This window comes from Trypanosoma brucei, chromosome 11 (assembly GCF_000210295.1).
Source record: "Trypanosoma brucei gambiense DAL972 chromosome 11, complete sequence".
Lineage (NCBI taxonomy): Eukaryota > Euglenozoa > Kinetoplastea > Trypanosomatida > Trypanosomatidae > Trypanosoma > Trypanosoma brucei.
The window spans coordinates 3,636,835-3,658,227 of NC_026744.1; the positions used below are offsets into that span (position 1 = coordinate 3,636,835).

Genomic DNA, 21,393 nt, shown 5'->3' on the forward strand with positions numbered 1-21,393 from the left:
CTGTTACCAAGAGGGTGAAGTGTGAGTACGTGAGGCTAGTGGGTGAGCCTAAACTCTTCCAATGTGTTGTTTTTAAAGATGAATTCATCGTCACATTCGCATTTCCTAACTTTTTTCTTTCTGGTTGAGCAAAGAGCCGAAGAAAGTGAGTTAGAAAGGAGTAGAGATGCATCTTTTTTTTATTATTATTATTTTGTATTAGGATGCGGGAGTGTTCTCTCGGATGTGCGCGTGTGTGCCACAGCCGTCTCCGTTGTTGGCAACCAGGGGGAAAACCAGGGGGCCCATGCGCATTCGTCAGAAGTTCATTTCACATCCCGCGGGTAGCTGAAGGCTGTCAGGAAAAGCATGGCCAGGTACCCCCAACCCAATCGTGATTATGATGAGTGTGTGTGTGTTCACTTACCGGTGCTCTGGCATATTACGGGAGACGATTGATGTGCCCCTCACTCGGCAGGTGTTAGGGGGTGCGTTTGAAACAATCCAACAAGCCTGAGGTTCTCTTATTTCCAAAACCACGTGGGTTAAGCCTACTCGGTTTGCTACCCGTTTCCATCCGATGAGCAAAGGGGCAGCGCATCAAATTTTCTTTGATTTGGTTACCATAAATAGCTGTTCTTCCGTTTTTTCTCGAAAAAAAAATGAAGCGTAACTGGTGAAGAAAGTATTAGTGATGGATTTAGGGGAAGATTCGACACTGCTCGCTGTGGCCCTGGATGGTGAGGACAAATATTGGCTTTGCCAACCCGTAACCGGTAAAAGACTTGGTCCTGAATGGAAGTTTTGTACTTGTTACTGGCTTTATCTTTTGGGGGACAACGAAGACCATGGAGACAAACCATGGTATAGAGAAGACTTGGGCGATATACTTGAAATCGGCTACAACGAGACCTCAAGAATTGGAAGGTACTCGGTCATCGATGATGCAGTGAAAGCAAAGAAATTCGTTGTGGAGGAAGGTGGTGTATCTAGAACCTTCTTCTTCATTGGCAACGACGAGCGTGAGGCCCTAGACGCCAAGTTTGAAGATCTTCTCAAACGCGAGGCGGCGCTTGCATCACACAAACCAGATGACGATGGTGATAAAGTGCAATCAAGTGTGAAGGCGAGCAAAGCCACCGCGGCAGAATACCCAACCGTTAACTCCGACTCTGGACCCGGTAATGGTAAGCAAGTGGGTAACGAGGAAGTTTTTGCATGGCGAGAGCGGTACATTGTTGAACACGGGAACCGCATTTTTTTCGTGTGCCCTGATGTTGATGGCAATAGCAGTGGGTTCAGAGTGGAGCGAATTGTGCGCAACGGTATGACGATTTTCTTGCTCTTCCACGATGAAGCTTCCCTTCCATGTAGGGTAAGTGAATCGCATATTGGGGAGAAAGTTATCCATACTTCCATAATGAAAAACAGTGAGGGTAAAGTACTCATCATGAGCACCCGGAAGCCTAATGAACCTATGTCAAAGAAAAAGGAGCGTGTCGAAACTCCTCCCCCCGAACCCCCACTCAAGGTTCAGAAAAAGGAATCTGTGAAAACCACTGGTTCACACGATACCCCACTTAAGGCGATCGGAGTGAATATGTGGGTCGATTTTAAGGGGAAGGTGGAGGGCGTAACAGGTTTGGTGAATTCATTCCCCTTTTCAGGGGAGGTTGGAAACAAGATGCGTACGAGTGTTTTTCCTGGTGGCGTTTGTGTTACTTACGATTCTTCTATCGCGGCGAAGTTCGCGCTGAAGAAAAAGGCCGTTTCTTCTCCTACGGACAACGACATGGTTGGTTTGCTGGAAAATATACAACTGGCTAAGGAGCAGTTCAGTACTATTTAATGCAGGTGAGGAAACAAATGGACGAAGCTTCTGCGGTTCATGATTGCTGGCCAGCAGGGGGCCCCACTGTGTTCGGTGCGATCCATTTTTTTTTTCTGCTGATTTGTGTTTTCGTTTCTTTTTGTGGCGGGGGGAAGAAGTGAGTGGGGGAGGGCTGCGTATGTTTCTACCTTTTCTTATGTCCTCATTACCTTCTCCTGCAGCGACTAGCATCGAGGGGAAACATGTGGCGCTTTCGAGCGGTGTCGGCAATTGCTCCACGTGGTTGTTTCAGGTGCGTGTTTCAGAGCAAAGCCTTCGCTGCTGCCACCAAAACCCTCCCTTGTACTCCAGAAGGGAAAAACCCGTATGATGTTCTTGAGGTCACTGTTACTAATTCTACGACACTGAACGACATATCGAAGCAGTTTAGAGAGCTTGTGGTCAGAAACCATCCCGACCAGCCTTGTGGGTCACACGAAAAGATGTCTGAGCTTAACGCAGCGTACAAAATTGTGAAGGAGCACCACGAGGGCGTCCTCCGACGCTTGAAGGAGTACGAGGCTGACACTAAGGGGAATGGGGCCTTCCAGCAGCACAGGCGGTCGCGGGCTCAGGATGATAGGGATTTAGGTCGGACCGGTGGTGTATTCCGCAGGAACGCCAGGGCGGCGGAGCAAGCTTCTGCTTCTAAGAAGGCTCGTTCCTTACAGGAAATCACATCGTCGTGGAGCCGTTACAGGGAGGACACTGAGCATGCTGTTACCAGTATGTGCAATCGGTACGAGCTAGCCGTGGAAAAGGGATGCTTTTTTCGGAAGACGTCGATGCTTAACGAAATAACTGTGCGGGAAAGATGGCTACGGAAGAGTTACATCAAGGCGGTATGGGAGGAAGTTCACGAGCTACGAGGGGAATTGCTTCGTCGAGGGGCACGGAGTTCCCAGCAGTCTCAACTTGCGGAGGAGATGGTGTCCTTCGCGTCAGCAACTCAGAGGAAGTTGAATGAAGACTTTCAGCGGCTCACTCAGTTGAGTGTACAGTCACAAACTCGTCTGTTTCTTCAGAGAATATTAGTTGCGTTAGTCACGGTTGTTGTGTTTATTAAGTTGTGGCAGAGTTTGTTGTCAGGCATGTTCAGGAATTCCTTGACTGTGCGGTTTCGACAAGGGATTTTGAGCCATTAAGCGCCGCTGCTTACCGTGTGTGCTGGACAAACGGCCTCACTATCGGATTCATGGTGATGTTTTAACCCTGCACTTCAAAAAGCCTATCAACTCTTTAGTAGTTGTCGTTGTGTATTGGACCCGTTTTGGTCAGTTTGCCGCTGTTGTTGTAATACTTTTTCCGCTTCTGCCTTCGCCAGTCGATGTCCTATTTGCCTTTCCTTGCTTATTTTTCTTTTCCCCGCCATTTTAGGGTCAGGGTCACACGGCACATTTGTATGTCCTTTATCGGCCGCCGTTCGCCCATGGGAAGCTTGGACCGGGCTGCACAAACGGCCATGGCAATCGAGCTGGGCGCTTCCTTTGATCCCTTTGACGGAGTTGGAACCAACGAAGTTGGACAGGTGCGACTGCGGTGGTGGGCGGATCATGTGGAACAGGAGCTCGACGCAAACCGTAGTCCATTTGTCGCGGCGGAGATATTACTTAAACAGATGAATGAGTATGGAAATTCTTCTGATGAGTTGGAGGAACTTCTCCTAGCAACAATTCTTCCGGTACTCAGTCGCTGCACTTCTTACTTGGGAACCTACGGTGACGTATTTAATAAGGCTCTAAATGAGGTCATTCCCGCCATCATGTTTACGAGGACGCTAGCAACAAGTCACGGTGAGGTCCTCCAGCGGAGGTCATACGCCGAATGTTTCGCCTCTATTCTATGCAAATTTCAGTACCACGTGAAGCTGTCTTATTCTCTAAACCGACGCGCCACGTTGGAGGACAGTGTGATGACCCGCGTCGTTCGGAGGCTTGACAACTTATGGATGAGGATGTGTTTCAGAGCGTGGAGGGCGCTGCGGAATAGCGTGGCTACGACCAAACGAAGCTTCCAGCGTTTGGCGAATAGAGGTGCTGCTTTGACTGTCGTGCCTGGACATATCCGGATGTGGCGCCGTCACGCCCACTACGTGACACTAAAGGAGAAGTTATCCAAACACACTGCCCTAAACCAAGAGCTGGACAATTTGTATGCTGCCGAGCAGGCGGCCAAGAGTAGCCATGAAAGTATCATCCAGGAAGTTGAGGAAAAGAATAGGCTCATTAGTTTGACTACAGAGCGTTGCATGGAGGCGGAAGCCCGATTGGGTGAGCTTCAAAGTTTGATGGAGGAGACAACTTCATCTCTGGAGGGTCATTGGAAGCAATGGAAAATAGCCATCAACTGTCTGTTTGGTGACGGCCGCGACAGCCTACCACCTGTGCATGGAAATCTTCGCTCTGATCTTCAATCTATTGCGCAGAACATAACTGACACTGCTTTGCTTTTCCTGAAAGAGGCGAAAAAGCGCAAATGGAAGATGGAAAAAAGTACAATTGCCCAATACGTGAACCAAATGGGATTAGAGAAATGTGAAAACCAACAAACGGGACTTGATGACATTATTTCCACCCTCAGCCGTGTGTGTAAGCCAGTCATGCCGCCATTGCGCCTTCTTGACTTGATACGTGAAGATCAAGAGAAGTACGATCTAACTATTAAGTTTTTGTCGTGCGTGAACGGTGGTGGGCATTGTTCCCTTTTCATGAATGGCCACACGCTCGATGATGATGAGTTAAGTGTGGAAGGCGTACGGGACTTTGGAGTAAAGATGGTTTCACATGTCACGGAGGGCGTAGGTAGTTTTCAGGTATGCCCTGATGCCAACGAGGATTATTTAAAGGCAATTCAAACCTGCTTAGCAGCAGATGAGCTTACCAAGGTGCACGATTACCTGAGTAGAGTTTTCTTTGCCCTAGCGACGGGTGGTTTGCCTCTCAACAGGGAGAAAATTGAAAGGTGCATTGATAACCTTGTTGAGCCCCATCACCGTCAGGTTGTGCATGCATTATATCCCTCGCAAGGAATAAAGAATTTTGCCGATTTAAGAAGTTACCTAACAAGGGTATCCAACTTTTGTCTATGTACAATCACAACGTTGGTTGAATGCATTGAGAATCACTACGACGCAGATCCGAAGGAGGACCTTTTCTCTGTGCTGTTTGAGGAGGATGTTGTTACGTTCTTTGAGGAGCACGAAAAAGACATTCACAGGCTATTTGGGATGTTTAGAGACAAGAGGTTCCCTATGCTTCTCTCAAAAAGCCTCATCAAGCCGTTTTTGGTTGAGAAGTTTAATCTACTAGATAGTGAAGTTGATACTTTATTCCAACTCGGTGCCACTCCGGAGAAAATTACGAGGGATGAGTTCAAGAACTTCTTGACTGTACTTGCTGCGTTTTACACACCTTCTCCTTTTGTCCCACCGGTGAAGAAACTAGCAAGTGTGATAATGCAGTGCTCAGTTTCCTCAAAAGACGAGGCGTAGCTTTTGTGTGCGATGTACTGTAGATATGAACAAAAAACATATATATATGCTTTGTGTAACTATACATTTGTATGCACATATTGTGCCTGTTCACTTTAAGGAGCTTACTACTAGAAATACGTTCTGATTAACAAAACATTGTTTGGGATTAATTTCTCCCCTCCTCTTCCCTTCCCCTCCCTTTTGTTTTTGTTTTTGCTTTTGAATTTATTTTTAGCCTTCCTGGCTAGTGAGAAAGCTGTGGGTGAGGGAGAGTGTTATGTGAAACCAAATGTACTCATGTAAGACGGCCCACACCACATTTGTGCACCACATGGCGGTCAACTCATCGGGCACGTTGCTTGCATCAGGTTCCAGCGACAAGGGAGTAAACGTATTTTATCGTCCTCCATCCGAAGTGGTAACAGGATCGTGGTCCCTTTGCTGTGTGTTGAAAGACCACGTTGCTACAGTCACCCGCGTCGCTTGGTGCCAGCATCGAGAGCACGGATCTATGCTTGCAACTGTTGGTGCCGATCGTTGGATATATGTCTACAAGATAAACGTCACAACTCAAGATGGAAAGGTAGTGGGTAATGCTGTGCGGTACTCACCAGTGCGGGGGTATGAAAAAGACGTTATTACGGATGTGGCGTTTGTCCCGCCTCGGCAGCACCAGGTGCTTCTTCTCTCCACCGCCTCTCTGGATGGCTGGGTGCGGCTGTACGACATACAGCCGCTGCAATTTCTTTGTAAGTACACGGTGACACAAGAGTCGGACATTTGTAGGCCTTTGGGAACCCGCAGTGGTGGCATCACATCCACTGCATGGTTCCCCAGCTCAGTTGATGAAACGATGACTCTGGCGGTTGGTTGCATGAACGGGTGTTTTTACCTTTACAAGTTTTGTAAGGAAAGAAACCAATTTAAGCGGGTGTATAACGCTCTTCCGCAACGCATAGAATCAACGATCCATCACATAGTTTGGGCTCCGCCCGTGGGAAGGTGCTTTCAGTTACTCTCTCTGTGCTGTCGCAGTTCGGTGTATATTGTTAGGTTGAACTGTGTGTCACCAAGTGTTGAGGATTACCAGTGCGAAGTGTTTGTTTGGCCACACGGGGCAGTCTGTACGGCGTGGAGCCATTCTGCGACGCTGTTGTATTTGATTGATGACGATAACCCGCCAAGGGTGACCGTTCTTCAAGCGAGGGACCTCACTGATCACCAGTCGTGGGAAAAGTTGCTAAGTAAGCCAACCGAATAAATGAGGTCAATAGAGGGGGGAGGAGACTCCGCGTACGTACATAGGCGTGAGCCCCCCCTTTTTGTAGGCTACATATTGTAGGGACTTGAAAAGTTTTACTCCCTGAACTTTGTAGTTGACGGCAGTTGACTCCGATGCGTCCAGTCGCGGTAAGGACGGTGTGTCAATCATCTTTTTTGGTTGGTCCACTGCTCGTCCTGGGGTTGGAACCCGATATTCCCCTCGTTTGACCCCCAATCTTCTATGCCTCTTTCTCTCTTGGTTTCACTTCTGTGTCATCGCTTACTGTAGGAACCACTTCCTTCCTTCTTTGAAGCATCTACCACAAAATGCATAACAGCAGGTCCACCATCGAGATGGGCTTTTGCTCTGTTCATCGTCGCAAGCGAGCCAGAGCAGATTTAGTGCCACTGGATAATAACCCCGGGCATATGCGCTGTAAGAACCACAAGGAGTGCCGCCAGCGAACTGAGGTGGAATTGGTCTTATGCAGTGTGCACAATCGGCGCAGAAGCATCACGCAGATGAAGGAGGTGCGGAAGGGAGTATTCGAGTGCCTGCCCCAACATACTTGCCGTGGTCAGTTCAACGATTCTGGTATTCAGTCGCCAGCTCCACCTTCTTCCAACGCTAATGCGGTGGCCTCCTCATACGGTATACCACAGAGAGGCAGTCGCCCCCAGCAGGGGCCAAGGGAGCATCATCCGGCACCGACGGTAAGCGTGGCGTGGGCACCATCGTCCAGTCGTTCACGGCATGACAACTTAGTGGGCTCGTCAGATTGGGCACAGGTTGACCGTAAGACATGGTGTGCGAGACATGGTAAATTAACATCGCAGTGTGAGCTGGTTAAGGACTGCTGCTACGTTTGCTATGACGAGTCAACTTGCCTTTCGACTGCATTAGAGTTGGCGTCAGACCTTATGGCAAAGGGCTGCAAGGAGCTACTGTGTTCGAAACATAACTCATTGCGCCTTTTGGAATTTCTGGAGAGAACTCCCGATAAACTAGGGTACCAATGTGTTGCTGGTCATCGTTGCCGTGGAACGCTTGACAGTTGCCGGGAACCAGTCCCGGAGCGTGGAGCTCATCCCACAAGGGATGCCGTATCATCTTTCTTCATTTAATCTCCCGGAGGGTTAAGTTTAACGGTGAATGGACTGATTGCCTTATTTCTTGCTACCCCACATCTTTACCGGCGTGTGTTTCTCGCTCTCTTTCTTCACATGGGGCGCAGTATCATTTTCCAATTGTTTCTTATGGCGACACTGAACTCTAGCATGCTTTTTTCTTTTCATTGATTGGCTTGTCACCGAAACGGTTGACTGCACCTCTCAGTACCTGCGGTGTTCTGCTGAAACTCAACCTTCGCAGAAAAATTAGGGTGTGGTACCTGCGGGTTGTGTCCCTGTGGTAGTTCCCCGCATTTGCCGACAAATTGTGGAGGACCATGATCGGATCGTATGAAGTTATTTGCTATATTTCCGGTGCTGGTCAACGTGGGGACGGAGGGGGCAGGCGATGTTGGCTCTCCCGCTGTCAAATGAAGGTTATGGTCCGTTGGCGTGGGACAAGCCAAGCCAATTCGGTAGTGTGAGAGCTCCCCTTAACTTCAGCACGAGATTAATGGGAGCAAACGAGCTGTGAATTGAAGTTTCCTCGAGTATGTACTGCTGGACGCTGGCACGGTTCCGCCTCTCGCTCCTTTCCCCTCTCCTTGTCGTGGGTCGTTCACCGGAGTTTACTGGACTTTGACTTTGGAATTCCTAAAGAACTTCGCGCACTTCACCAGCGTTTCCTGTGTATGATTAAAGAGGTATGCTCAACACTACGATCAACATTGAAATTCAAGGTTTCGTTGTTTCCTTTGCTGAGCAGCACTTGCGTATGGCTTCATCGGCGGAACAGTGGGTGGTTCACATCGAGCTATGTCTGGTGCGAGTGCGCGCTAGCATTTTTTTTGTCCTTTAGTGCCGCTGAAACACGCGGGATACCACCTGATGCTTCAGTAAAGGCAGGTCGTATTTGTGTCACTTTGGCGTTTGCGTGGTGCGTAGTGCCGAGGTCAGACAGGCGGACAAGGCGATGGTTCATTCCCATTTTCTTTCTTTGCCCCACTTTGCCCTTTTTAAACATAATCTGCAGTTCCCACTGTTGAGTTGGATAAACTGAGTATGGTCAACGCGACTCCCGATATGGCAAGGTACTGCTGTGCAGTTATACACAGCAAGTTGCGGGGGGAGAAGACTCCTGAGCCCCCAGCTAGCATTACAAACGAGCCCAGCCCCATTTTTGTTTCCTTGAAGACTCTGGACGGCGACTTGCGCGGGTGCATTGGCAACTTCTCGGCTGAACCGTTGCACAAGCAGCTCAGGGACTACGCGGTCGCTGCGGCATTTCAAGATAACAGGTTTCCTTCAGTCACTCTCGCAGAGCTTCCTATGCTCAGTTGTTCGGTCTGCCTGCTTCACTCGTTTGAGAAGGCCCACAGATGGGACGACTGGGAAATTGGCGTTCATGGGATAAGGATCCGGTACAAGAACTACAGTGCAACGTACCTTCCCTCTGTAATGCCCGAGCAAAGGTGGGATCATATTCAGGCAATCCGAAGTCTGATGAGGAAGGCCGGATGCGGAGAAGAGGTTTCAGACGCCATTCTTAACGAATTGGATGTAACGCGCTATCAGGAAAGCAAGAGTACTGTAGCCTTCAAATCGGCCAACCTTGGTTCACTACCTTGCTGAGTTATAACTGATTAGCGCGTTGATGCACTACAGATTGTAGCGGGACTCCGGTTCCGTTCCTTCGTCTTACGTTTGCGCACACAACACTGACTGTGTTGGGGTGTGGGGTTGTATATCGGCAGCTTCGTTCCTAAATCTTGGTCACACACCAAGGAAGGGAAACAAAATAGCTGTGTTAAAGTTCTGCGATTTACACTCTTCTTTACTTTTCCCCTTGTTAGTCTACGTACGCGAGTCCTCAAGAGTACAACATATGCAGAAGCGAGGCACCAGTCGTGCATTAGGGATGCTTTTGATCAAGACGCGACGCGCCCCATTGTTTCTGACTTGCGAACGTGATTCATTTCCAGCCCACGGCTACACAAAGTTGCCTCTTCACCTTTTCATCACCTTCGTTCTTGATATCACTATAGTTGTAGGGGCTGATGTCGCGCGATCCGCCAGGGGAAGGGGGTGAGTCGTCGCCCGTCTGTGCCGACATGAGTATAGATAAGTTTTCTATTCTAACTCCAGAGAAGCAAACCTTCAAGAAGAAAGACCAATCCAAAGTGGACGGCTTTCTTGACAGGATGCGCCAAAGGATTCATTGCACCTTTTGTGGTGGCGCGAAGTGCAAGCACGAGAATTGGGAATCCTTGAAGGAGAAGCGATACAAGACGGCAATCGAGGGACTGATATCAAGTTGGGTGGGAGACGATGTAATTGCAAGCCAAAGGCCGTCAACATCTCTCTTCAGAAAGTATTCGCTTATTGAGCAGTTTCGAGAAAAACGAATCACCGGTGTGTTAAATTTGCAGGAGAAAGGTGAACACGCGAGTTGCGGTCCCGACGGTATCTACGCATCGACAGGATATAGCTACAGCGGTGAGCAAGACCTTATGAGGCACCAGATTAGTTACTACGAATTCCCTTGGCCTGATATGACGGCCCCGAAACAGGACATTGTACTACGTAGTGTCCAAGTAATGGATTCTCATGTTAAGAAATCGGGGAAGGTGCTGGTCCATTGCCACGCCGGTTTGGGTCGCACCGGTCTGATGATAGCTTGCTATCTGCTTTATGCACAGAAGATGCCAAGCGCGGATGTAATCGAACTCGTACGGCAAATGCGGCCGGGTGCGATACAAACGTCGAGGCAGGTGAAATTTATACACGACTTTGAGTCGCACCTGTGGAGGCTCTCACACACGTTTCGTGTTGAGGTATCTGAATCCGCTTTAGATATTGATTTGTTCTTGAAAAAGCAGCGGCTGCTCCTGCATGGAGACCATGCAGATTCTTATCGTTTTATCCCGATGACAATCCACCTTATTTTGTGTCAGTTGTTAAACCTCACAAAGGCGAATCCTTCTAACTCGGAGCTGTCCGTTAAATCTCTTGGCTCTGGCAGACTACCGGAAGGATCAGCATTAAATGACGTACGACGCTCCATCAACCGACGTACTTTTGATGCAACATCGGTGAATGATGTCAAGCTTCTTAGTTACTTAGTGTGGGATTGGTTCAAGTCCCTCTCATTCCCGGTCTTAACACCTGATGAAGCTTCCGCAATCGTTGCCTACATGCGCCAACCACCCGGGGAGCGGATCGCACTGCCAACGTTTATAAGGACAACCTTGAGGTTGTCCGTTGTTCAGACACTCGGGATGGTCTTGTCAGCATATCACATCATTTGTCTTAACATAAAGGAATCTCTGAAAGTGAGGGCACTACGATGCCTCACGGACTCATTCACCACCGTGCGTGATGGTGTCACAGTAAGAGGAGAGCCAGGAACGTTTGGACTTCTTTATGAATTCTTTGTAGACTGGGCTAGGTTGGATCAAGGTGGGTGCTTTGATCTTGGCGGAGCTGGCTACCAAGACCATACAATTAGTGGGATCGCGGAAGAGTCTGCAGATGTGCTCTGAGGTTCTTTTCCATCCCTCTCATTTTTTTCAAACAGACAGCGATCCGTTGTACCTATTTACGATTGTGCGTCCGTGCCTACCTTAAGGTGAATATGTGCTGCGTTGAGACACGGATATTTTACCGTGTAAAGTACTTTCAAACTACAGATTCTCTATGTGGCTGTGCTAACACGACGAGAGGGTTGCCACCGGCGGCTGAGGACGGCTGATGAAAAAGGAAGATCGAGTGGAGGGCAATAGTGCTCGGTTCCCTCGCCCTCGGAGACAACGTCGTGTCCTCCTCTAGTATGGTTTTCCCTCTCTTTCGGTACCCTTTAAGCAAATTCTATATGTAACACCTATAGATAAATAAAGTGTGCGAGTTCATCTGGCGTTACCTCTGCGATTTGCGTTATTGCGATTCTTCGGATAGACAAATGTATTGCCTTGAATACAGTGTATTGGCATCCCGTGGGGGTCCAAGCTGACCTTCTACTCCAATTCTTCTTTGTAGTGTTGCAACTGTAAAAAAAGCAAAAAAATGTTTTGTATTTTGCCTGCTGTCCGACTCCACCATGTTGTGGGGGCGGCATTCCCTCCGCACCAGCATCTTCTTCGGTTGTTGAGGGTTCACTGTCCGGTGCTTTCGCTTTGCGTTCGTTTTGAGGATTACTTCTTAGCGGCCTGCATTGTTTTCCTCATTCCTGATCTCCCGTTGTTCTACCCGCTTTTCTTTTCTTACCATTGTGTATGTTTTTTTCTTTTCTTTTTTGTTCCTCGTGTAATCCCCATTTTCTTATTTCTTTATTATTACTACTTAGGGGTAAACCGTGGCCTATGTACTGAGCTTTTCCACTGATAACGGGCACTTACCTGTGCTCACCGTTGCATTGGGCGGACTTATGTGCGTATTTCATATTTATGCGTTTTTGTTTATTTGCATGCAATTGGTATTGATGTTGAATTATACCCCTCTTTTATGGTCGGTTTTCGTTTCCCCTCTGCCAATAAGTGTGCATTTTCCCCCTTTCTTTAACTTGCCTATCGTTTTGTGTAGGGAGCTATGCTTAGGCGTGTCCCGAGGGTCTTGCAGAAGGGTGAAAGGGGACTTTACTTTCCCATCAATCATCGTATAGTTGACCACAGAATTGCACCTGGTGTGACTGTAGAAGAGACAGATGTGCAGTCCCGTTACAGGCGGGAGCTGCGCACAAATTTTGCAACGGGCGAGACACGGCAAACGATAGCACCTCCGTGGAGTGCCCGCGAACGGCCAACGCATTTTTTTTCGCTTCGGCTCCCTTCTAGGAACTCTGTAACCCTGCGAGTAAAGGAAATGCATAACCATTTACTTTTTTCTCACCAGCAATGTGCACCGATGCTGGTTTCCCCAACGAAGTTGCACATTACATTGGGAGTGATGACGATTCCCGAGAATTCTCGGGAAGAACTTGTGAAAAATATCCAGCAGTCAATGTCTGAGACCTTTGCATGCGTCCAACCGCTGCAACTTCGTTTCAGGGGGCTCGGGACGTTTGACTTCGGTCGCGTTTTATTTATTCGCGTTGTGCCTGAGGCAGACTTTGGGAGGCTGGAACGTGCTGTTTGCGATATTAGGAGGCGTGTGGGTGGTGTTTTGGGAGTCGACTTGAAGGGAAATCCTCATGACTCCTACGTCCCACACGTGACGGTGGCGAAGATACGCCCCAATCAACGGCAACAACTTGGAGACACAATACCTCAGTCATTGTGGGCTGACTACCAGCACCATGATTTTGGTGATGTGACTTTATCGACGGTGGACCTCTGCCGTATGAAGGGTTCACCGGATGGTTATTATCACACCGAGGGCGCTGTGCACTTATCGTAGTTGGTGGTTTTGTGTGCGTGTACACACATTCCCATATATTTGTGGAAAGAATTGCCTGGGACCGATGGACAAACTCATATCACGCGCTTCTCATTTGCTGCCACCATTGTCAGCGTTGTTTCCACCTTTGTTCTAAAGGTTGGTTTGGGATATCGCAATTTTTAAAAATGAATTTCACTTAGTGCGCGTTTGTGCTTTCCCTCCTTTCTCATGTGTTTCTTTACGCCTTACTTTCTTTTCACAACGCATCACAGACCAACAAGTGCACAAAGTGGGTAATTAGTAGGGATGGAAGGGCCCAAGTTAAAGGGCGCGGCGAGATGTGCGGCAGTGGAGAAGGTTGAGTCTAAAACACAACTGTCAATAGCCATATCTGAGAAGCATAAGGCACAACTGCGAGAGGCGTTTGATTTCTTTGACTCAGACGGTACTGGCCGCATCAATGCGCAGGATGTTAAAGTTGCTTTTTGCGCTCTTGGCTATGAGGTGGGGAAGGAGGAGTTAACTCACCTCCTTCGACAGGTTGGCGCGTCCACTACTGGAGTGATTGACTTCAATGATTTTTACAGCGTTATTATCGCGAAAATAATGCAACGTGAAAATCGTTCTGAGGCTATACGTGCCTTCAAATTAATAGATACAGGTGAGAAGGGGTATATAAATGTAGATGATCTTCGTCCCATCGCTGCCTCGCTACAAATGAACTTGACAGATGATGAATTGGCGGAGATGGTTCTCTTCGCACATCCTTCTGCAACGTACAGTAAAGCTGACACGGAAATGAAGGACCCTCTCACAGTGAGCGAGGAGGAGTTCCTGAAGCTAATGAATCGAGCCCATGTGTACTAAAAAAAAAAGAAGACTGTAACAACACTACCTCTTTGACCTATCCATGTATAAAATATATCATTCAAATATGTGCGTCAAAGTCACAGCTATGGCAATATTTATAAATGCAGCCGCTCTTTCTGCGTGATAGGGGAGGGGATATGCGGGGTTTTCCCTATTTTTTGTCGTTTAGTGTGTGCTAGTTAGGGTGTGGGGCGTTTTGTATCGTGTTGCATGAACGTGACTGCATAAAATGTCCGTTGTTGGTGTCTCTTCCTATTTTCTCTGGACCCAAAAGGGGAATACCGTGCTGCCGTTGGTTCGCGGTAGCGGGTTTCTGGTTCCCTTTCAGAAACTTAACGGTTTTTATAAGTACCATGTGCTGAGCGCGGCGCATGTAACTTGCCCCGTTAGATACCGGCAGGTGTACGGCAATACGGTTGGGCTGCGGGCAATCGGGGAGCGACACGTAAGCACGCGACTGTTGAAACTGGGCGCGGGTCCCGCGCTGGAAGCATCGATTGATATGGAGTTTACACAGAATTATCTTCCTAACGTGGATGTATCGTCCCTCAGATGCAAGGACGAGAAGCAGATGAACGAACTGGGTCTAGAGGCAGTTAAGCTGGACATGGATCCAATTGAAGACGGGACGGAGCTCATATTCCGGGGAGTAGAAGCGTCGGAGGAGAGGAGCAATCCCAACGATGACGGCCTTCGTCTCTCAGAGGTTTCCATTCCTGGGGAATGCAAGGCAGCATTTGTGTCAACTGATTACGGTACAGTGGTTCTTGCTTCTTTAAAGTCAGCGCTCTCGCTTAGTATGTGTGGCGGGCCTGTCATACGCAAATCCAGTGGTGGTTGTGTTGGTGTGATCGTTGCGAAGGCGATGAGTAGTCCTCCCCCGCGTGATCCGCATGTGCGTTCACTCTACGGGGACCCATGGTTGGATTTGTCGGAGCACAAGGATCTTCGGGGGTTGGGGGAACTGAGCGCGGCCTTTGTTCCTGTATGTGAATTTTACGGCCCGCTCCGGCGGTGTGAAATGTGAAAAACACAAAGAATCCCCTCTTAGTGCGGTCGTGCCTCATTTCTCTACTTTCTGTCGCGCTGGCGTCGCGACGCTTCGGGTGCATGGTTGAGTAAGATCATTTTTTTTCTTTCCAAATGACGGTGCTGCCTTGATTACTCTGGTGACACAAATAATCGTCTACCTTTCTCTCCCATTTCCCCCCATTCATTTCGTGTCTGTTACTCCTCTCGTTGTTCGTTTTATTGTGTAATGGGTTCAAGTGTTACTGTCTGTTGTCTCGTGGAAGTTAGCATTTGTAGTGTCGGCTCATTCAGGAGTGGGTTTAACATGTCTAAGAAACACCAGGGGGCGGAGAACATTCGGGTGGTTATTCGCTGCCGTAATCTGTTGGGATTTGAAACAGAGAGGGGTGACAAGGCCCTTGTGCGGCTTGATCTTGCTACTAACCAGGTTATCGTGCAGCATCCAATTGGTGACGCTGATGTTTTTGCATTTGATGCCGTATATAACAACACTTACACCCAGCGTGATCTCTTTCTGCAGGAGGTGCAGCCGCTTGTTGAGGCGGTTTTGCAAGGGTATAACGCAACGGTCTTTGCTTATGGACAGTCTGGCTCCGGTAAGACACACACAATGACTGGTAAACTGAATGATCAGGAAATGTGGGGTATGATGCCGCAGGTTGTAAATCACCTCTTCAACGAGATCAAGAAACTTACGTCAGCAACAAGAACGTACAAAGTAAAGGTCTCTTATATAGAATTGTATAACGGCAAATCGCGCGACCTCCTTTCAGCTAAACAGGGTAATCTTGAGATTAAACAGAATATGGCGAAAAACTTCTACGTCAAGGGTGCGGAGATGCCGGAGGTGACGAACTTTGGTGAGGCTCTTCGTTGGTTTAACGCTGGAACGGATCGTCGACAGACCGCATCAACGGACCTTAACGATAATAGCAGTCGATCGCACTCGCTATTTACCCTCCAGGTGGAACAGTTTGACTTTGAACAGGATCCCAGCGCACCGATAGTTCTCACGAGCAAAATTAACCTCGTGGACCTTGCTGGGTCGGAGAAGCTAAGTAAGACAAACGCTACCGGAGAAACCGCAAAGGAGGGTTGCAACATTAACTTGTCACTTTCTGCGCTGGCAACTGTCATCGACACTATTGTGAAGGGAGGCAAGCACATTCCCTACCGTGGATCGCCCTTGACGATGCTCCTGAAGGACTCGTTAGGTGGAAACGCGAAGACTGTTATGTTTGCTAACATTGGTCCTTCGGACAAGAATATTTCCGAAACTATATCCACTCTTAGATTTGCTCTTCGAGCGAAGGAGATCGAGAACAAACCTATCAAGAACTTGGACCCAAAGGATGCACGCATCCAGGACTTACTTGACCAAATTGCAGATCTGAAGAGTCGCATGGGAGATGTTGATCTCAACAAAGAGGACCAACTTAAACAGCGCATAGAGGAACTAGAGATTGAAAATGCGGATCTCCGTGGGGGTAGTGACAAGAACAATCTCGAACTTGAAGAAAATTGCCGGAATCTTCAGGCACAATTGGAGAAGGTAAATGAAGCGCTTGTAGAGAAGCAGAAAGAGGTTGCGAAGGAGGTAGACGCCCGTGCGATGGTGGAGTGGAATCTTCAAAATGAAACGAGCCATGTTCAGGACTTGCGCTCTGTTGCTATTAATTTTATCAGGCGGGTCTGTTCAGAGAGTCAGTTGAAAGATATACGCGCCAAAATGCCCCAGGATGGTTCGTATAACGTTAAGGACGAAACATGGGACGTGAAAGAGATACGGTTCTGCCTTGACGAGTTCACTGCAATGTATGAATCAATGAGAACATCGTCGTACACGCGGGAGGACTTGGAGCAGTACGCACAGAAGGCAGCGGTGAGCCTCCAAGAGCAGGCACAGCGGCAACTCCATGAGGCTGTGCGCTCCCGTGACGAGTTGGCGCGGCAGCGCCAGGAGGACTCTGCTAAGCGGGCTGCTGAAAGTGAGTTACTCTCGCAGCTGAAGGTGGAGGTTAATTCTCTCAAGGATGAAAACGCGAAGTTGCGCGATAAGATTGAGCGCGATCAGGAACGGATTAAAGCCAAGGTGGCTAAGAGTAAAGAGGAATATAAGACAGTGGCGGAGCAGTTGGAGCGCACCAAGTCCGTGGTAACAGAGAAGGAGAGGGACATAGAGCGGTTGAAGAAGATGCTCGAAGAAAGTGGTAGCAGCACGCCGGGAAACACGCAGTCAGCGTGGGCTACCAGCGAGGAACGCGCCAATCTCTTGCGAATGTTGGAGGAGGAGAAAAATGCAAGGAAGGATTTAGAGTCGTGTGTGAGGGAGACGAACGTTTCGCTTCGTCGGTACGGTGTGTGTATCAGCCAGTCCAAAGCTCCTGCAACTAGTGAGGGTGAATCCGCTGCCGAGAATGCCGAAGCCTTCATTCTCCAGGCTGCATCTGAAGAGCCTATTGACGGTGACCTCTATTCTCAGTTCCAGCAGCAGATACGAGTGATGCAGCGCCTGACACAACTTCGTCACCAGCAGCAGAAGAAACTAGGCGATATGGTAAAGAAATACGAGCTCCTCAAGACAGGAAAGGTAACCTCGAATCACGTCGCCCCGCCCGGAGCTGCGGCGCAAGGGGGTGGTGTGGATGAAACAACGGCTCAGCAAATCAAAGAGTTACTGCGGAAGAAAGATGATGAAATTGAACGGATAACACAAGAAAAGGAGAAGACCTGTGATAAGATTGTGAAAAAGCTGAACAAAAGTGAAATGAAAATCAGGGAGTTGGAGACAGCACTCGAAGAGGAACGTGCACAATTTACAGAGGAGCGTCAGGTGCTGGATAGTGAGAATCAGGAACTTCAGAAATTCAACCAGCAGCTGTCCGTAGAAGTGGAGATGCTTCGTGCTCAGCTGAATGTTGTTAAGGAGGAGATGTCCTCTTTGGAGCGAGCGAAGGCGGCTGAGTTGGAGCGGTGGAAAGAAGAGGAAGAGGACTACAACACGCGGATTAATGAGATGCGTTCCAGCATGTCTGCGTACGATGAGCTGCAAAAGAGCTATGATCGGTTGCAGCAGCAACTCCAGCACGCCGAGGCTGCACTGAAAGAGAAGACTGACAATCTCGAAAATAATAGGCAGATTATTAAGTGGTCGAATTCCCTCCTTTCTGCGGAGAAAGAGAAGGTGGAGCAAATGGAAATGATGATGAAGCGACAGGAGGAGGAGATGCGCCGGCATGAGGAGCAACTTCGCTCTGAAATGGTGGATGAGATCAATAAGCAGGTGGTGGCGAACAACCGCCGCCTACAGGACCAGGCCGCCCAGTTTCAGGATATTATTTCTCAAGAACAAGAAAAACAGAAGTCTATCGTAAAGAAGGTTAAAGCCGCAAGAAAAGACGCCCAAAAAGCAGCGCAACGGTACGATGAGATGATTCTGGAGAATGAGTCACTGTTGTCCAAGCTGGAGGAGTTGAAGGTGAACTCTATGCGTATCTTCTTGGAAAAACAGGAGGCACAAAGGGAGCTGGACGCGTTACGTCCGTCACGAGTCGCCGCGACGCGGCGTCTCTGATAGTGAAGTAAAATAACTTAGGTGGGTGGAGTGCATATATGGGAGGCCACGCCTACACCAGCACACGCACACACGTACACACGCACAAACACATGTGATTGCACATTTAATATGTTCCGTACACTCAAATGTACTTAGTATATGTTTAGGTGTATCTAGCCTATGTGTACATATAAGTGTGTGTGTGTGTGTGTGTGCATTAGTAGAGTTGGGTAGCTGCTTACAGCTCCGATATTGGTGTTTATTTTTCCTTCCTGCTACTTCGGTGTGTCTGGTTATAAGTGGTACCGAGGTGGTGAGGCAAGTGCCGACTTGTTGAGTTGTATGAGGAGAAACAGTGTTATGATATTGTGCTATTGGAAAGATAATAACGGTGACAAGATACGTTTTGCTGTTGCGGATTGCTTTTCCCCCCTCTTTTTTCCCTCTCTAACGATTTTCCTTTTTTTTTTTTTTGCTGGCGGGGGTATGTGAGTTCCCTTCAAGAACTTGTGTGCGCATTCCAGTGAGTGCTCTTTCTTCACTTTCATCTGATATTGTCACCATTTCTACACGCTCGTTCTCTACTATATTTCCCCGTATGTCATTAGCAAATGGTGCGGGACACGAGTCGACATGTGTCTGTTGTAAAATCCAGACCGACCAAGGAGGCAGTGAAGGAGCAGGAAACAGCTTTGAAGCGCAGTAAGCGCAGCAAATTCACACCGAAATCTTCCCACAGTAAAGGGAACCCCATCCACAGAACGTTGAAGTATCATGAGAAGAAGCTCCTCCGCAAGCATGATTTCATGCAATACCCGCAAGACAATTGGCACGAGCCCTTCTGTATTACAAAATATCATTTAGAGGATCGTGAAGATTACCGCCGTTACCTGCGTCTAGTGGGACTCATTCGACAACTGTTGACACATCTTCGCTACCTCCCAGCTGATAGTAAGATACGGATACAAATAACGCAACAGATTCTGGACAAACTTTATGCTATGGGTTTGATTAACGAAAAACTTGGACTTGCTGAGGTTGACAAGGTCGGTGTCGAAGTATTTTGTAAGCGGCGGCTTCCAACAGTTCTCCGTGATCTTAACATGGCTCCTAACTGCAAGATTGCGGCAGATTTTGTGCATCATGGCCATGTGAGAGTAGGAACTTCTCAAATTAGGGACCCCGCGTTTCTTGTTCCAAGAGACTTGGAGGATTACGTCACGTGGATGCCCGGTTCAAAGGTGAAGCAACACGTGGACACATTTAACGTACAGCGGGACGATTACGAGTAACACCCGCAACTCTGGGGCGCATGGATATTTTTCAACACTTGCGTCTTGGATATATATATATATATATACACATTATAATTCTGTTAAACACCGAGAGTGAAATTACAAAAGGGGAGCTCACGGAAGTTAATACGTTCCTCTACCTTTGTACATGTTATTGGTCAGTTCTTGCTGCTACCAATAAAACAAAAACAAGAGTTGTGGGTGCACTTTTTGTGTGTCTGTGTGTAACACTGACAATTTATGTTTTAGTTTGTGTATGATTATTTCCTCTCTTTCTCCGCTTTTTTTTGATTCTTTTTTATTCCTCCCATTGTTATTATTTCTTTAGAAGGGAGAAAACTTCGCAACTACTTTAAGGAAGTGTTGGAAGTCGGCTTCAGCTGACTCTAACGGCTGCATACTTGCCCTGGCGCCTTCATCGATTGAAAAGAAAGTAGAAAGGACGCGGAGAGGAGGCGAGACTTGGAGAGGAAGAGGAAAAAAAAAAAAAGAAAACCACATTTTTCGTTTGTTTAGTCCCGTAAACTTAAACTGTTATCACCATGTCCACTGACCGTTCATCTCGTCGCAAGGAAATGGACTTCATGAAACTCATGAATGGTCCGCGAAAGGTGCACCCATCGGACTCCGTCTCCGAGTTTTGGGTGGAGTTTTGTGGTCCTGAGGGAACTCCATACGAAGATGGCGTATGGTACATCCACGTGCAACTTCCCGCAGAGTATCCCTTCAAATCTCCATCCATCGGTTTTAGCAATCGTATTTTCCATCCAAATGTGGATGAGTCGAGCGGTTCTGTTTGCCTCGATGTAATTAACCAAACATGGACACCGATGTATGAACTTCACAACATTTTTGATGTGTTCCTCCCGCAGCTGCTACGGTACCCTAATGCCTCTGATCCCTTAAACTCTGCGGCTGCAAGTAAGTTAATTCACGACCCTATTGGCTACGTTACATTTGTGCAAGATCACGTAGCGGAGTATGCGACACGGAGGGTTGCACTGCAAAGTATTCCTTCAGGTTTCCGGCCTCAGGGTAACGGCGCGTCCTCAGCAGCGGAGGTTAAAAATAACATATCCAGTGAGGAGGATTCCACCGCTACTCCTAAAGGACTGACAGAAATCACAACTCCGCATGTTGTAAGTGAAGGAGGGGAGGAAGAGGAGTATCAACCTGACGCAATTGACATCTAAGCAGTGGGGGATATATTTATCTATTTCTATATTTCTATATTTGTATATGTGAGAGAACGTATGAAAGTTGAGGGAAGCGGAGGGAGCGAAGGGAGGGGAGGAAAAGAAAAAAAAAAGAAGAGCAAAACAAGGGTAAGGGGGGAATCGCTTTTCTTTTTCTTTTTTCTTTTTTGTGTTTTATTTATTTATTTATTTATTTTTCCAGATGACCATACAGACATCACATCTACCCGGAGTGAAGTTAGAATTCAGTGAAGATAAACCCTTATGCAATTTTCTCTATAGGTGGATGCATACGCATAAGAGAATATATACGCGTACATCTATGTATCGGCTAATTAGCGCAGTCACCCCGTCAAAGGGGAATAAAGAAAAATGAC

The 21,393-nt window shown here is 47.9% G+C and overlaps 14 protein-coding genes across 14 annotated transcripts; all 14 read left to right on the forward strand.

Annotated features, from left to right (window-relative positions):
- Positions 1 to 673: 673 nt before the first annotated feature.
- TbgDal_XI15440 (hypothetical protein, conserved) lies at positions 674 to 1,828 on the forward strand (the record flags this gene model as incomplete). The annotated part of the gene is made up of 1 exon (XM_011782387.1): positions 674 to 1,828. The coding sequence occupies one exon, from the start codon at positions 674 to 676 to the stop codon at positions 1,826 to 1,828; it is 1,155 nt and encodes a 384-aa protein (XP_011780689.1).
- A 224-nt stretch (positions 1,829 to 2,052) lies between these two features.
- Positions 2,053 to 2,994, forward strand: TbgDal_XI15450 (hypothetical protein, conserved; the record flags this gene model as incomplete). Its single annotated transcript, XM_011782388.1, has 1 exon — positions 2,053 to 2,994. The coding sequence occupies one exon, from the start codon at positions 2,053 to 2,055 to the stop codon at positions 2,992 to 2,994; it is 942 nt and encodes a 313-aa protein (XP_011780690.1).
- Positions 2,995 to 3,176: 182 nt separating this feature from the next.
- TbgDal_XI15460 (hypothetical protein, conserved) lies at positions 3,177 to 5,339 on the forward strand (the record flags this gene model as incomplete). The annotated part of the gene is made up of 1 exon (XM_011782389.1): positions 3,177 to 5,339. The coding sequence occupies one exon, from the start codon at positions 3,177 to 3,179 to the stop codon at positions 5,337 to 5,339; it is 2,163 nt and encodes a 720-aa protein (XP_011780691.1).
- Positions 5,340 to 5,610: 271 nt separating this feature from the next.
- On the forward strand, positions 5,611 to 6,582 carry TbgDal_XI15470 (hypothetical protein, conserved; the record flags this gene model as incomplete). The annotated part of the gene is made up of 1 exon (XM_011782390.1): positions 5,611 to 6,582. One exon carries the CDS (start codon positions 5,611 to 5,613, stop codon positions 6,580 to 6,582), a length of 972 nt encoding a protein of 323 aa, XP_011780692.1.
- A 329-nt stretch (positions 6,583 to 6,911) lies between these two features.
- TbgDal_XI15480 (hypothetical protein, conserved) lies at positions 6,912 to 7,709 on the forward strand (the record flags this gene model as incomplete). Its single annotated transcript, XM_011782391.1, has 1 exon — positions 6,912 to 7,709. The coding sequence occupies one exon, from the start codon at positions 6,912 to 6,914 to the stop codon at positions 7,707 to 7,709; it is 798 nt and encodes a 265-aa protein (XP_011780693.1).
- A 1,047-nt stretch (positions 7,710 to 8,756) lies between these two features.
- On the forward strand, positions 8,757 to 9,326 carry TbgDal_XI15490 (hypothetical protein, conserved; the record flags this gene model as incomplete). The annotated part of the gene is made up of 1 exon (XM_011782392.1): positions 8,757 to 9,326. The coding sequence occupies one exon, from the start codon at positions 8,757 to 8,759 to the stop codon at positions 9,324 to 9,326; it is 570 nt and encodes a 189-aa protein (XP_011780694.1).
- A 425-nt stretch (positions 9,327 to 9,751) lies between these two features.
- Positions 9,752 to 11,236, forward strand: TbgDal_XI15500 (phosphatase, putative; the record flags this gene model as incomplete). Its single annotated transcript, XM_011782393.1, has 1 exon — positions 9,752 to 11,236. The coding sequence occupies one exon, from the start codon at positions 9,752 to 9,754 to the stop codon at positions 11,234 to 11,236; it is 1,485 nt and encodes a 494-aa protein (XP_011780695.1).
- Positions 11,237 to 11,756: 520 nt separating this feature from the next.
- Positions 11,757 to 12,074, forward strand: TbgDal_XI15510 (hypothetical protein, unlikely; the record flags this gene model as incomplete). The annotated part of the gene is made up of 1 exon (XM_011782394.1): positions 11,757 to 12,074. The coding sequence occupies one exon, from the start codon at positions 11,757 to 11,759 to the stop codon at positions 12,072 to 12,074; it is 318 nt and encodes a 105-aa protein (XP_011780696.1).
- A 204-nt stretch (positions 12,075 to 12,278) lies between these two features.
- TbgDal_XI15520 (hypothetical protein, conserved) lies at positions 12,279 to 13,085 on the forward strand (the record flags this gene model as incomplete). The annotated part of the gene is made up of 1 exon (XM_011782395.1): positions 12,279 to 13,085. The coding sequence occupies one exon, from the start codon at positions 12,279 to 12,281 to the stop codon at positions 13,083 to 13,085; it is 807 nt and encodes a 268-aa protein (XP_011780697.1).
- Positions 13,086 to 13,373: 288 nt separating this feature from the next.
- On the forward strand, positions 13,374 to 13,934 carry TbgDal_XI15530 (centrin, putative; the record flags this gene model as incomplete). Its single annotated transcript, XM_011782396.1, has 1 exon — positions 13,374 to 13,934. One exon carries the CDS (start codon positions 13,374 to 13,376, stop codon positions 13,932 to 13,934), a length of 561 nt encoding a protein of 186 aa, XP_011780698.1.
- A 232-nt stretch (positions 13,935 to 14,166) lies between these two features.
- On the forward strand, positions 14,167 to 14,964 carry TbgDal_XI15540 (hypothetical protein, conserved; the record flags this gene model as incomplete). The annotated part of the gene is made up of 1 exon (XM_011782397.1): positions 14,167 to 14,964. The coding sequence occupies one exon, from the start codon at positions 14,167 to 14,169 to the stop codon at positions 14,962 to 14,964; it is 798 nt and encodes a 265-aa protein (XP_011780699.1).
- A 231-nt stretch (positions 14,965 to 15,195) lies between these two features.
- Positions 15,196 to 18,543, forward strand: TbgDal_XI15550 (kinesin, putative; the record flags this gene model as incomplete). The annotated part of the gene is made up of 1 exon (XM_011782398.1): positions 15,196 to 18,543. One exon carries the CDS (start codon positions 15,196 to 15,198, stop codon positions 18,541 to 18,543), a length of 3,348 nt encoding a protein of 1,115 aa, XP_011780700.1.
- A 593-nt stretch (positions 18,544 to 19,136) lies between these two features.
- Positions 19,137 to 19,817, forward strand: TbgDal_XI15560 (U3 small nucleolar ribonucleoprotein protein IMP3, putative; the record flags this gene model as incomplete). The annotated part of the gene is made up of 1 exon (XM_011782399.1): positions 19,137 to 19,817. The coding sequence occupies one exon, from the start codon at positions 19,137 to 19,139 to the stop codon at positions 19,815 to 19,817; it is 681 nt and encodes a 226-aa protein (XP_011780701.1).
- A 545-nt stretch (positions 19,818 to 20,362) lies between these two features.
- On the forward strand, positions 20,363 to 21,013 carry TbgDal_XI15570 (ubiquitin carrier protein, putative; the record flags this gene model as incomplete). Its single annotated transcript, XM_011782400.1, has 1 exon — positions 20,363 to 21,013. One exon carries the CDS (start codon positions 20,363 to 20,365, stop codon positions 21,011 to 21,013), a length of 651 nt encoding a protein of 216 aa, XP_011780702.1.
- Between the last annotated feature and the right edge of the window lie 380 nt (positions 21,014 to 21,393).